This window comes from Calidris pugnax, unplaced genomic scaffold (assembly GCF_001431845.1).
Source record: "Calidris pugnax isolate Ruff unplaced genomic scaffold, ASM143184v1 scaffold44, whole genome shotgun sequence".
Classification (NCBI taxonomy): Eukaryota; Metazoa; Chordata; class Aves; order Charadriiformes; family Scolopacidae; genus Calidris; species Calidris pugnax.
Genome location: NW_015094506.1, coordinates 22,715,839 through 22,731,322, shown reverse-complemented (window position 1 = coordinate 22,731,322; position 15,484 = coordinate 22,715,839). Strand labels below are relative to the sequence as shown.

The 15,484-nt window shown below is 43.5% G+C and overlaps 1 protein-coding gene across 1 annotated transcript in view; it reads right to left on the bottom strand.

The window, feature by feature from the left end:
• The window catches only part of WIF1 (WNT inhibitory factor 1), a 48,134-nt gene that overhangs the window by 30,249 nt on the left and 2,401 nt on the right, over positions 1-15,484 (bottom strand). Inside the window, exon 2 of the mRNA XM_014963325.1 lies at positions 15,215-15,421. Within this exon, the coding sequence (XP_014818811.1) occupies positions 15,215-15,421 (207 nt within the window). The remainder of the gene's footprint in view (positions 1-15,214; positions 15,422-15,484) is intronic.

The following is a 15,484-nucleotide window of genomic DNA, read 5'->3' as shown; positions in this document are numbered from 1 at the left end:
CTCTTCACAGCGTTGGCATCTTCAAATGGCCTGGACGCTGCTGACTTTCTCTGCGCTGGTTTGGTTTGCTAGCAAAGTCATATAGTCATAGAATGGTTTAGGTTGAAAGGGGCCTTAAACATCATTGAGTTCCAACCCCCCTCCCATGGGCAAAGACACCTTCCACTAGAGCAGGTTGCTCAAAGCCTCGTCCAGCCTGGTCTTGAACACCTCCAAGGATGAGGCATCCACAGCCTCTCTGGGCAACCTGTTCCAGTGTCTCACCACCCTCACAGTGAGAATTTTCTTCCTGATATCTAATCTAGATCTATCCTCTTTCATTTGAAGCCATTACCCCTCATCCTATCACTACCCACCCTTGTAAAACATCCCCCTCAGCTTTCTTGTAGGCCCTCTTCAGATAGTGGAAAGCTGCTACAGGGTCTTCATAGAAGATGTGCTCTTGCCCTCTGATCATCTTTGTGGCCCTCCTGTGGACCCGCTCCAACAGGCAGGTCCAAGTCACACCCCAGAGAGGTGGTGAGTCCTGAGTTTCATGCATTTCTCTTTCTTCTTCTCACAGTCTTTCTTTAGAGGGGATTCAGATGATGAACAAGGCAAACAGCTGCGTTGGTTTTCCTTTTTTCTGCTTCTGCTATGGTCCTTTTCTTCAATGGGGTTAAGAAATGGTCCTGTCACTTTCTAGGTTAAAAGTTTTGTGCAGATAAACTTAGTGAAAAATAAAAGTAGTGTTCTGATACAGGCAGTGCTGGCATGTCCAGGACAATCCTCCATTCGAGGAAGATGAAAGAAATTAGGAAGAGTTATGACAGTCAGGGTCAGGTTGACCTTCCAGACAAACCCCTTGCATGCACTTGTAGGAATGAGTCCTACTCAGAAAGGCATGAAGTTTATTTTGGGAAAGCTACATCCTTCTGTTTTGTTTGTGGTTTGTTTTTGGTTTTTTGTTTTTTTTTTTTAACTCTGGATAACGTGACCTATCATCTGTCAGGATAAATCCTGACAGGGTGGGCCAGGCACTGAAAGTTCCCCAGAAGAATGTTTTGCAGAGACCCTAACCTAATTTTGATTAGGGAAAATGCCAGTGGGACAGTTCATCTTCAGACATGACTGTGGCAACCTCCCCAAGTCCAAATTTGCCTCTGATGATAAAACAGCAGGAGCCTGAGGACAGCAGAAGTCTACACTCTGCTTTGAGATAACTGCCCGCCTTGGGATTAAAGAGTTGTTCTAAGATCAGAGATGTAATTTATTCCTTGACGCACAGCTATGGTAAATCTGGTCTGCTCTCGCAGACCGAGGCCAAATTGTCCTTTTTGTCACTCAATACATCCCAGATGTGCTGACAATCCCTAACTTCTGCTGGAGTCAAAGGCTGCTGGAGGTTCTCCAAATCCCCTAAACCAGCCTTTACTGAGTAAATGAAGTGAATAGCTTTGGGTGGAGTGTGGTCCACCGTACTTCCAGGAAGAAAGAAACGCTGGAGCAGAATGACATCCCGCACTGCAAACCCTGCTGAGCTGCCAGGTCTGCTCCCTGCCTCGTCCAGGGCACAGAGACACAGTGCTCGGCAGGGTAACCTCTGGGTCAAACCCTCCCTGTCACCTGCAGTGGGATTCACTGTGATACCAGTCACCTGAGTCAATTTGTTTGGTTCTGCTTGAACTTCTGCTGGAGTTTGGGAGTTGTTTCTCTGGTTTGATTTGATTTGCCACATTTTCTGTAGGTCGCAGTACTGGGACTGCACCAGGGCAGCTCAAGGCAGCCTAAGTCTGCGCCATCACAGTCCTACCCTCTTCAGATGTGTCCATGTGACGAGCTAACCAAGACAGCGGATCAATTTAAAAATTAATCACTTCTTTCTGCAGGGCTGCTTTTCAGCCAGGGCAGCTCCCTGAGCAGCCACATCAGCGCTGGCACAAGAAAGAGAATGGAAACGAGAGACCAGGGGTGGGAAAGAAGATGAGATGGTGTCAGCTGCTAGCCTGGCTGAAGTTGTTGTGGAACAGCACTGGCAGTGAGGTGTTGGCAGAAGTCAAACTTCATTCTCGTGGTGTGGGGAAGCAGCTAAGCTGAGAGAAATTGGCGGGAAGATGGTTCCTCCAATGCGCTGCTGAAACCAACAGAATCTGCACCCAGGTAGGGCACAGACATTCCCAATGGTGCTGCCTGAGCTGTCATATGGACACAAGGCCACATGAGAGCCATCCATCTCTGAGAAAAATGAAAAATCCAAACACATGATCCCACTCTCAGAAATATCTTGCTATTGTTCATTAAGGGTTTAAACTGGGAATAATTCAAACTGACTCGGGTTTGTCACATTTTTATGCTTGAGACAGTTCGTGGTAACAGGTTTCTTTGCAGCAACACCAGATTACAAACACATTTCTGAAACCTGAGCAGGGAGCCGTACTCTTTAAACAGAATATGGCACACCTCTCAGGAGAGCGAGACACACACCAAGTGTCACCTTTCCAGCTGTGGCATGCCACTTGGGTGTGCTCTGCAGCTCATCTGAGGAAAGGCTGCACATCCATTTTCAAGTGGCTGCCTTGCCACGTCTTAGGAAAACGTTGTACAGAGCCTTACAGGAGACACTGGACAAGGATGCTGCACCAGGAGGCTTTGGTGATCACAGCAGCCACACACTTGGTCTACCAGTGAGGAAACCCACTGGTCAGGGTATGACCTGTCTCAGCTACAGACAATGCAGCTCTGGTGCAGAGGTGAGGCCCATGCTCTGCTCCTTTTGCCCATGAGGTGCTCAGGCAAACAGGGCTGGAACACATGTGCTCCTGAATCAAGTCAGCCTGACACTCGGCCAACAGCCTTTGCTGCTACGGTGGTGCACACAGCATATGGGCTCCCTCCTGTGGATCTCCTAAGACCTACCAGAGAAGGACCACGCAAGCACAGCTGAGGAAGACGCCCACACAACCTGCTCCCTTCAGCTCTGCCAGGAAGAGGGACTCTCCCACACCCTCCCCAGTGTGCAGGGAAGGAGATCCCGTCCCTGCTCTGCTCAGAGCGAAGAGACACGCTGCTTTCTGGACAATGGGATTAAGTTTATGCAACACACAAACTATTTTCAAACATTTAAATCTCTGAGGAACAAACTGGGGTTCTCCCTAATTCTTTCTACCTTTCAGTCTTGGGGTTTTTTTGATTGGATTTTTTGGCTTGTTGTTGGTTTTTGTTTGTTTGTTTGTGTTTTTAAGGAATCAGAGGAAATGCTGTACAAAAACCCACTTGTGTTAATAAAAAAAAAGTTTCAAAAAGTCTTATGGTATACAGTTAAACAGGCAAAAATCAGGAAATACCAGTGAATAATGCTGTATGTACAGTCTTAACTCTGTCTCAGTTTCTACAGGGCATTAAAACCTTGTTACAAACATGAGCCCATACTAATTCTCATCTATGAGACGTAACATCATTCAGCTGCTTCTATAACTGTGAATCTTACACAACCAAAGAACTGGTGCTGAAGTCCTGCAGGTTTCCTCAGGGTCAATGGCTGTTACAAACGCTGAGTAACCTTTGAAAATCTGGCCTATTAAGTCAACTTGACATATTAATATGCAGATAGACAGCAAACCGAACATCTGCAAGCTGTGCAGTACAAGATATGCAGAGGTCTAGGGAAAATACGCTTGCACATGAAGGCCGGCTACCTTAATGTAACAGTTTGTTGCTGTAACCTTTCAATTATATTTAATAAACTGAGATGTATATGAATTAGGGATGGCAGGAACTGGAATGCCAAAACTTGCTGACCGCAAGATTCATTAGAAATGCTTTTTGGGGAAATGTGCATAGAAAAAACTCTCAAGCCCAAACCATGCTGGTCATATGCAAATATCCACATATGTTTTCAAATGCAGATTTTTAAAGTAGCAGAAATCTGTTTTCAGAAAAAATTATGATTTATCTGCAAGCTATTAACATACTCCTGAAGGACAACAGGTGAACAACACACCTCAGTTAGAAAGTTCATTTTCCATGATATGATGAAAGCTACGTGTAGTTAATGGTTGAGTTTCCAACATGCAGGTTGTGCAAATTTTAATTCAAGGCTTTTTGCCTTTTCAAAGAACTGTCTTCAAATATTTTCTATGTATTGAGAGTGGTCAGTAGCTCATCTTGCGCTTGCTAGAAATATAACTTAGACTTTACCACAGGAACCAAGCTAAGTATACCATTACTAAATCTGGCTTATCTGGAAGTCTATAATCAGAGATAAAAAGCAAGCTTCACCTAACCATCTCTACTGCTTGATTATTGTCAGAGTAGATGCCTATGCATTTCAAGTAAATTGTCCTGTGGATGTGGCTGGGTTAGCAAAACCAGATTTGCTGTCAAGGCATAATAATAACATGCAAAATGGTGTTGCAAACTCTCATAATTGAATATCAGTTCAAGAAAGTTTGCTCAGGTTATAAGAAAAGCCCTCCTTCCTGTGTCTCACCATGCTTAGGGAAGCCCCTGCAGACCTTCTGCTTTGTCTACCCTCCTCTCTTATGGGTGGAACAACAAGACATGGCCCAAGCAGAAGACTGGCACAACTCTCTCCCCAGAGCAGAGAGGGTTAGTTTGGGGACTTTTCTGTTTTCATGAGAAGTGGTTATAAAGGAATCAGAGAGGGAAGAGTCTCACAATGCCGCTTTCACGGAAGGGCAATGGTCATTCCTGTCTTTCCACCTCTCAACGAAACTGGCTTTCTGCTTCCCGCTCTTTATCTCTTCATGAGACATCTGGCCTGGGGAAAGGAAGAAATCCTGAAGCACCTGAGTACACTCCACCACCTGCTCTAAATGGGGGAAAGACCTTACTGCAGTTACCTCAATCTTTGCAGACCCGGATAAGAAACATGTATTAACCTAGAGACAGAAGTTTCTGTTGGAGTTGTTTGGAGGAAAAACAGATTTCACGAGAACTTGTAGAGGCTGTGAGCTTTATACCTCCAGGTAACCATTTCTCCTACCAGCAAACCTTACTTTTTGATGAATAACGTTCTTATATAAATAAGTTACATACTTAGGAATGTTTGAAAGCTTGTAATTCTACTGTTAGGTTTCAATTAATTGGTGTATAAACAAATCATAGTAACAGTGGCATCATGGCATCAACTATATAAATTATGAAGTCTACTTGACTGCAAATGTTTGGCAGGACAATTAAAAGGGATCCATTAACTAAATAGGATATTCACACTGATAGAATTCAAATGTGAACTCCACTAGCAGGCAGGATAAGACACAGACTTTGTCCCATCAAAGGAAAGTTACTGTCATGTCAAGCAAAAACGTGGAACCCAAGTGGTTCTTGATGTGATGAGGCCTCTAATTTCTGTCCGTAAGAGACATTATAAGCTTCTCTGCCCTGTACCAACATGTCACAGCTCTGACTGGAGGGGAGCAACATGTTGGGTCATAAGCTTTCAGTTGTGCTCCTTTGCCCATACAGAAATCCAATCATGCCTACACGATCTGAATAGATGCTCCTGTGCAAAACTGGAGGGAAGGAGATGAAAAAAACCCAGCACAAACAAACAAACAAACCAAAATCAACCAAGGGTCTACATGCCCTGCTAGCACATTATTTCCCAACTCTTAATATGGCTATGTGTTTCATCTGTTGCTTGGGATTACAGAGCCAGGTAACTGGGTTTTTCCTCTCCTTCCTCTCTGGCAGACGCTGGTGTGCTCTGCTCTGCTCTGCAACCCCCCTGTTCTCCCTGAAGGTCCCTGCCTGGAATACAGCAGGCACGTAGCTGCTTGCTGCTATTTGATGTATCTGTGGCTTCCCAAGGAAAAAATAAATTTGTTTCAACTTGGTCACTCAAATGGACTCTGTTTCAACAGTTCAATTTATTTCCCAGAACCTCTGCAAGAAAGAGAACTGGCTAAGGCCCAAATGTGGAAAAATGAAAGCAGTGTTTACTGCAGTTTAAAAGGAACAGGCTGAAGTTGGTACTTGTCCTCCTTACTGAAGGTGTTCAGTGGACTTGATTATTTGCCTATGTGGTTTTTAGTCTCAGATTCCCATTGACTATATCAACATTCACACATTTGCAAGTTGAGAGCAAGGAGAAAACATTGCAGGGAGAGCCCATTTTGTCCTGCTCATCAACAAGTTGGATCTCTCCATGCTTTCCTCATGTTCTCAGAAAAAAACCAGGTTCACAATTGCAGTACTGAAAGCTCTGAAGTCATTCTCTGATGGTCAGGATGGTCCAAGAGCCTGCCCTCTCCTCCACTGCCCAGCCATCACTGCGAAGGCCGGCTCTGAGGCTCTTGCTACTGGTTTCTGTGCTTTAGTGCTCAGAGCTGGTGACAGGTCTTCTCATTAGTGGGCTGCTGTTTGGGGAGCTTGTTTTCCCTGGTGATGGGCCAAAACCTGAGGCTGGGAGATTGCCAGGTTTGATGTCAGGCATATTTATTTCCTTTAGGATTGGTTGGGTTTAGCTAGCTGTTTATCCAGGCTAAGGGGCAACTTCAGAGGATTTGTGGGACCAGCTCTGAAAGCGGTGCTTGGTCTCGAAGTTATTTATTGAAGTATTTGGCAGTGATGGCAGCAAGTGCTGAAGCAGCTGGATTCCACCAGTTGGTTGCAAAACAAAGCAAACTTTCATGCTAGATGCAAAAAACCCAGGGGTTTTCTTGTTGTTTCGCTGAAAAAAAATCCACCCCAAATCTTTGTAAGCCTTTACTATGGCATTTTTATTCCACACGTGCCTCTTCTCGAAGTCAGACAGATTTGCCAGGTAACTCCTCCTCAGCATTTTGTGCAGCTATATGGTCTTCTATGAATGGACTATGAAACCACATACTATGGTGGATTTCAGATACCATAGCTGGATAAAGTCTTCTCAGTGCCTCTGTACAACAGTATCACTGTCTTTGCTTTATTTATATTACCTTTTCTGAGGCAGATTTCGATTTGCTGCTTCGCTATGGTTGTACCAGCCAGTCTCAGTTTTCTGTTCCTTCCTGGCCCATTTTGTGTTAATGGCTGGCTTGAGGGATGAGAGGAGGGCAGTGGTTTTTGCTTGCCTAGACTTTAGTAAGGCTTTTGGCACTGTCTCCCATAACGTTGCCACAAAAGAAGTAGAATTTACAGAAGTGAGGTGGAGTGCTGCACTGCCAGGCTCAGTGGATGGACTTCAGCAGCAGCATGAAGTCCAGCTGGAGGCAAGTCACTAGTGGTGTACCTCAGGGGTTGATAGTAGGTCTCATACTGTTTAACATCTTCATTAATGACCTGGATGTTGTGACACACTGCACTCTCAGCATGTTTGCAGATGATACAAGGCTGGGAGGAGCAGCTGATACTCCAGAAGGTTGTGCTGCCATTCAGAGGGACCGCAACAGGCTGGAGGAATGGGCTGTTAGGAACTTCATGAAGTTTAACAAGGGAAGGTACAAAGTCCTGCACCTGGGGAGGAACAACTTGTATATTTTGGGGACCAAACCACTGCAAAACAGCTTGGCAGAAAAGTAGCTGGGGGTCCTGGTGGACACCAAGTTGACCATGAGCCAGCAATGTGCCATTGTGGAAAAGAAGATCACTTTGCCTCCTGCACCCCATCAGGCAAAGTGTTGCCAGCAGGTCGATGGAGGTGATCCTTCTCCTCTGCTCAGCCCTGGTGAGACACATCTGGAGTGCTGGGTCTGGTCCTGGGCTTCCCAGTGCAAGAGAGACGTGGACACACTGGAGCGAGTCCAGGGAAGTGAACTCACTGACTGGACTGAGTCCAGGACATGAAAGGATGGGAACATGCCCCTCAGAAGTTTGAGGACTTGTCTGATTTTCCCTATTCAGCTCTTTCTTCTATGAAGTAACCGTAAGGAAAGAGACAAATCTTCTGCAGGTTCTTCTACAGGTCTCATTAGAGACTGGGAGGACAGCTGGCAGAGCCCCTCTAGGACTCTCAGCTCACACACGTCACCTGCTAGGGTGCCACACAAGGGGACAACACATTTGACCTCAACGCACACGTACTCATTGAGCAGGACTTCGGTGGCTTTATACAATTAGGTCAGCTCAAAGTGTCACAGATAGCCTGGCTGCTTTTTGAACACGGTTCTCAACTTTATTTTGTATAAGAAGAGCAAGTCTTTCATTACATTATTACATACATTATTACATATATTATATTACAATCTCAGCTTATTAGAACTAAGAAATTTAGAATGTCAGTCTCCAGAAACCAAACAGAAGGGAAAGAAAAGCAAAGATAACCGTGCATTCAACAATTTACCAAAATGTGACTGATTTTGTGTTTCTTCCATTTACAATTTTCAAAAAAGCCATTTATGTAACAGAAAATACCAAAAAAGCTATCTTTTACTTTTACCGAAACATGCACCTGCAACACATCTACTACAATTTTTAATGTATAATTCCCTGCAAAAGACGCTATGTACTTTGTTACGGAAAGACTAAGTATTTCAATGCCACTGTCCGTTCTTTGCTCTGCATCTCAGGTGACTGCACTTTCCATTATGTCTGGGCTACAGATAAAGACTTTGGCCACAAATAAACAGCTAAAAAGCAAACAAAAAAATAAAAGCCCAGCAAAACAAAAAATCTAACACAGCTGAACAGCAGTGTAAGAAACTAGTAGAAGTAAAGTAGCATCTTTCAAAATGTGAAATTTGTGCATAAAACGGAAGAGAAGAACAAATTCTAGCAAGGCAAATGTAAAGCCACAGGAAGGTGAAACGAAAAAGATTTTGAGGTGCATTTTCTTGAAAGCCTTAAAACTACAAATTAAGAACTCATTGCTCCGAGCCAAGGTATGCAATACTTGAAATTCAGTTCAACATGATGCAAGTACCTACTACAGATCATTGTCTTGAAAGCTCTGGGTCACACCATATTCCTTACACGTGTGTGTGTCCTAGCAAAAGTGTGGCTTCTTAAATTCGTTTTATACGTACATAATTCAGTTGGCTAAAAGCAAATCATTCATACTCCTAGCTACCCAACAAAACCTCTTTGGAAAGCATGATACCAACAGAAGAAGTTAAATACATTAAAAGTTCTTCTAGCTAGTTCTCATTATGGTTAACTCTTACTTTTTACTCCATGGCATTATTTGTAACGGCATTAACTTTAGGCCACTAAAAACATACTTGGGAAACTGCCTGTAAAAAAGAGGTGATGTTGACAGAAAACATTTTCACTTCCACAAAGAAGAGGAAAGCAACACAGCCTGGATTTTGCATTTCAGAAAAACGGTTAGTAACATGGGGAGAAAAATCTGTATGTTTTCACAAGATATATTCTTGAAGCTTGGGGTGTCCTGTTAGTTCCAGTGCTTTTCAACAGTTACGTTGTATAAAGCAGCTACTACTGCAGTGAAATATTTTATTACTTAAGCTTTTTTGTTAAAAATGTATTAGCATATTTATAGAAGGGATAAACAACGAAAATTTTGAAGAACGCTTTATTTAACGCAGCTTTACACTGCAGTGTAAAAAGAATAATTGTGTAGTTTACACATATACCATGTAAATTACTATGGAAACCAGATGTAGCTTACACTACAAGGTGCCTTGTAACTCATCTCTGCTGAGCAATAAATCCCCCCCCCTTTCTTCTTGGCAAAACTTTGAGAAACTTTACTGCTGTTTTCTATCAGCAGATACAACAGATGGCTGGCACATGCCTGCTTTACTAAGAAAGTGGGATCTCTACAGCATTACTTTGATCCCTGGTGGCATGTCTACAACACTGAGACGCAAAATACCACAGCTGAGCAGAATCTAAATATTAAAGGTCTGGAGCTGTGCTCTCGATATGAGAACCCCCTGTCTAAAAATCATGCTCACAGTATGTAAACATCTTCACATTCCACATGGAAATTTTGGTACAGAGGTCAGAAAACAAAGTATTTCCTCTGTTTAGTGACATGAAACTGCAACGCAGGTACTACCGTAAATCCCAAGAGAGTGAGTTTATGCAATTGCCTTGAACAAACTTACAGAACAGCCACACTTTTATTGGGAAAAAACCTGAATTGTGCGTATTAGACATTTTTAAAGCTGAAAAGCATCACTGTAATCACTAGGTATGAATAAGATATTTACAAAAAGTTCAGCAGCTTCTTTGAAGAAAAGTTTCCTTTGAAGAATTATGTGTTTTGAAATTCACTGTTTTTTTGTTTTCTTTCAGTTTAACAGGGAAATAGCAATGTTTGAATGGAGCACCGTCTTGCATCAATAATGCCATAAAAGCCATAGTCTGTTAGCTTTCCTCTGGGCAAAGAAACAAAACTTTTCCAGGTGTAACTGGATATTCCATTTTATCTTCATGGTCAGGCTACATCTCAGCAATATAAGGTAATTCCAGAGAATAACAAATTGAGTTATTCAGGGTTGATGGTCACATTGCTGAGATGAGAACTAGCTTCCAGGAGCTGTAATTATATACTGTTCCTAAGCTCCTCTTTACAATATAGAAATGATGCTAGAAAATGCCCTGATGACATATATCCCCTCTTCTTAAGAGGTGGGCATCTTTTTGCTTTACTCAAGGTTATCAATAACTCTTCGATCAGAAGTAACTCAGCCTTTCCAGTAGGGACAGGTTCAATTGCCTCTTTTAAGGACTACATGCTGGGATGCCCCCTTATCTCCTGACACTTGTGCTCCTGTGATCAGAAGCGGCCCCAGACCAAATACCTTTCCCCAGCACTTGATCCCCTTGTGCACACACACACACATCTCCTGTCACACATCCCAAGAAGGCATGCATCCAGCAGCATAAGGCGGGATATATCTTTAGCACATAATATACATGCAACATCCATGCACCATGATGTATATATATATATATATACACATCTTCCATTCACATGGGTCAAAGCCCACCCATGCACCAGCACAGGACCGAGCATTCAGATGTCACATCACGGGCATACATTCAGCTGTGCAACAGGAGAAGAGCCGTGAGGTACTCATGACAGTTGGGAGCAGGAAGCAAGCTGCTACAACAATTCATCTCATCCCAAACACAGAATCATAGAACTGTCTAGGTTGGAAGAGACCTTTCAGATCATCTAGCTCCAACCATCAACCTAACACTGCCAAAAACCTATCTGCAAGGAAGAAAGCAGCCTGGGCAGGCTGTGGCCCAGACTGGTTGGTTTTGCGGATCAAGCCAGAGACTGTTGCAGAAAAAAAATTCCTACTTACTTTTTGGTTCCTGTTTTCATGTCCTGTCTACTAAATCAACCTGGCTGCTGCTCTGTCACTGAGAACTTGCTTCCTCTGCATTGGTCAATCTTTTTTTTTTTGAATATGGTTCTCTCCCACCAATACCCATTCACATGTGAACTTAATTTTATTGCCATCAGAAATCCCACTGAAAGTTAAGCACACATATTGTGGATTTTGATCTTCAATACCTCTCACAAGTTCCTAAACACTGTAGAGATGATGTTATCACTGCAATCTTTGGTACGTTCCACTGGTGGACACAGAGAAACATGCCGTAGCATTAGTGAGCCTAATAGGGTCTACTCCTCTCTCATTGGCAAGTCTTTCAGTGCAATCTTCCCCAGAGCACAAGACCTCCAAAAGTCACTATTCTTTCTTTTGCAAAAGACTCAGAGTAAGAGCAACAAGCACACCAGTGAGTTCTAGTGGTTACACAGATGCCTATTGTATGCTATATATTGCCACTGATTTTTGCTGTTTTAAACCTCACAAAGCAAGAAACAATCTTTGTAACTGGCAGTTTACCCAGATTACCTTTTTGCCTAAGGAGAACATAACATCTGTAATCTTACATTTAAATTCATAAGTAAAAACATTAGGTGCATAAATAGCATAACAACCCTGTTCTGCAGCACTCTAGCTTTCTTGTAACCCCTGGCTCTTCTTGACTTCATCAGAAAAAGCAAGCATTAAGCACCTTCAGACTTTAAGATTTTGGGTTTCCCTTAATATTTCCTAATAAGTAATTAGGACTAATGGACTAAGCACTAAAAGCAACTAATGCTTTTCTTTGGTTAATGTTTTCTAGTGGAAATGACTTTAATTGTTTGTTTACTATAAAAAATCTTTTCCACATAAAACATATCCATGGCACAAAGACCACCGTACTAGAAAGATAACTTCTAAATGTCATGTGTCTTACCACTTCAGTTTACACAGAATACAGGTATAAGCTAGTCCTTAAAATGTTCCTTTCAACAGACACTTTTGAATGAGAATATGGACATATGCAGCAGTGCAAGACTGAGAAGTACTGCCACTCTCTGTATTGGATTATTTACTCACCTACAACTTGGATCATTACTCATACCAGGAGGAGATAGATGGAATCTACCCACAGGGTATTTATATCCACTTTCCACAGGTGTAAACACGGCAGGGGAGACTTAACCCTGCCCTGCTGGAGATCTCAGGTGTGATGGGTTGACCTTGGCTAGCTGCCTGATACCCACCTACCCAGCCCCTCTCTCATCCCCCTGTCTTGTTGATATCAGGGCTAGGAACCACGTAATGACACAGACAGGATCTCCTCTATCTGCTCAGGAGAAGTCTTACATCTATAGACTCAAAAGCAGTCCAGCTGCTGCTAAAGGCTGTGCCATGTCCTACTGACAGCCCCTCAGAATTGCAGCCCTAGAGAAACACCTTCAGATCTCGGGTGGGATGCAAGGATAAGAGGTCTATAAGGCACAAGATACAAGGCTCGTCGAGGAAATTATTTCCGTTTAACCAAACAGGAGACAATTGTATGCTACTTAACAGTTGTTTCACAGAAAGCAGTCTAGTGCTTCAGTATCTTGAATGTCTTTCTTCTTTCACAGAGTACTAGTATTTTTCCTTTCCCTTTCCTTCTTCCTTTCTTGCCTCTCTTCTCCCCTTTCCTCTTGTCTCCCTTTTCCTCTCCTCCTCCTTCCCCTCCCCTGCCTCAGGAAATTCCCAGTCAAAAGTATTCTGCCAGACTAAAGGTAGCAAGTACTTTCCTGGACTCTTCAGTGGAAACTTCTAAGAACCTGTATACTTAAAACTAAAACAGAACACTGAAAAAACCTGTTAAAATTTACTCATTTCTACCCCTTATAAAATATCGGAAATTCTGTGAAAAAGGAATTGTGTTCTTTTCGCACAAATAACTTTTATCCTACTCTATTTGCAACATTACTGTGGGCATTGTTCAATTAGGATCTATAAAAAAGGTATTCCAATGATGTCATTGCCCTCTGGGCTACAGAAGAAATACTGATGATTTTTCCTGTCCCTCCTCATCAGGACAAGGTGTGGGTGGCATAGGGACACTAAGTGCCCTGGTTTCCACAGAGGATAACAAGAACTGTGGGTAACAGACAGCTTTACTCAAACACCTCTAAGAGATGCAAAAAAACCAACAGGACTGTTCGTGTGACCAAAAAGTAGACATTTGGGTTTTTTTTCCCCAAACTCCTAAAATACCAGAGGGTTGAAACTCCTTCCTTAGCTTAGGCTGCTGGTTGAAATCCTAGTCTTTACCTGCAGACCAGCATGAGTATTTAAATATTGACAGCCATGAGACTGGTGTGCCAATGTTTATATTGACTGTACACACAGATGAACTTGTAAGGAGTAGCTAGATGGGATTATAAAGTCTCCAAATGCAGAGTCTCTCATTTTTAACACTTGTTAGACCCATAAATATCTAACACACTGTTCTAGGAGCACAGTACACAACAACGTTAGCCATTCAGGTATTCCACTTACTAATTAGGGTTTGACTAACAGAAATTCAGCAGAGAAGGAGGAGGAATAATGGGTTAAACAGCTTTGCCCCTGCTCAGAAGGGATTTTGTCCTGCAAGTTGCATCAAGGGTAACACTCGCTGTCTTTAAGCCTGTGACTCTTCTCACTGAAATTGGTGCTACGACCATCTTTCCCTAATGAGCTACCTGTAGGCAGCAAAGGAGGGAGAAGACAGCACAAGAAAGAAGGACAGAAGAAAAGGGACAGGGTTCAGCCTAACTTTTCATCTTCCTAACATTTCAGGCAGCCTAACATTTCATCGTCCTTTCCAAAAAGAGGACAGCAACTGAAGTTGGCAGAGAAATGGAGCAGGAAATATAGTCCCAAAACACACTAATTATTTCTAGGTATTGAAATGCCAAGTCTTGACGTACAAAGTTGTTTTCTCTGTAAAGCTGGACTGGAACACCAAAGACCTTGGGCAAGTCATTTATCCTTTGTGAGTAAGTTTTGTCTCTCCATGTTCCCCTCCCTCTCTAAAAGAGAAGGTAAAGTGTTTCCTAAACTTAAAAGCTTTGTGAGGCTAGCAAAAATTACAAGGGCCTCAGAACAATACCTCAAAGCCAAATGAGTCCTGTAGTTACAAAGAGTATTTTAAAACAACCAAAACCAGAACCAAATTTGTGAAGCTGCAATTAGCTTAATTATACAACCAATTTTCACTGACTATTTGAAGGTAAATATTGTTTCAACTTTACCAAGCTCTTTATTGCACAAAGTCAATGTTCAGCATTGTAAAGAGGAATTAACTTTATCACCATTTTTATGTTACAGTGATTTTTTCTGTACCCATGATAACGTATGCTAACGTGTTTCAGCTTTATGCAAATCCAACATATGTTGTCAGTGTGTCAAATCGTGCATATGTTTCTTCATGAAAATATGTCACGCATTCTTATCTTTTCGGCACAAGAATCCCAGGGATTCAATACGCTACAGATTTACGTGGTTTGGCAATTCAGCTCGGTAAAATTAAGCCCAAAGAAGATAAGTATTATTTACCAGAACCACGCATTAGGCATGCACATTTAGGAAATAGAGATCAATGAGTAACCTGTAGCATATGTCCACAAGCCAAAGAAAAGGGAAGGAAAGTATCTGCCTAACTACTGTCAAGTGTCGTTTTATTAGAAGTAAAGGCAACTGGTGTCTCCCCCGTGCACTCTGGCTGTCTGCTCGTGTCCCACCACCGCCCCAGACACCCGGGGCTCTCCCATCGCTCTACAAACCCACCTTCAAACACACTTTTCCCCGCCATCCGGCCGCGCTCCCCGCCGCCCCCGCCGAAGGGCACGACGGCGGGCAAGTCACCCCGCAGCGGCACGTCCCCTCGAAGGGGGTTCCCTCGGCTCTTCCCGAACCAAAACACCTGCTTGGGTTTAAAGAGCCGCCCCCCCCCACCCCATCCCGGTCCCCGTCCCCGTCCCCGCACCTACCCGTCCCGTCGCCTGCCAGGTGAAGTTCATGGCGTGGATGCTGACAGGGATGGCGGGCATCCTCTGCTGGGCTTTCCTGAAGTCGTGAGTGAAGGGGGCCATCTTCCCCTCGGAGACGATCAGAATGTCCTCCTCGAAGCCTGCGAAAGGCAAAGGGGTGGCGGTGGCGGAGGGGGGAGCGAGGGGAGGCCGCCCCGCCGGGCTCCGCTCCGTTCCGCGCAGGGCGCCCGCCCGCCGCCGCGGCAGCCGGCCCCGGGGGGGAGGCGGGGA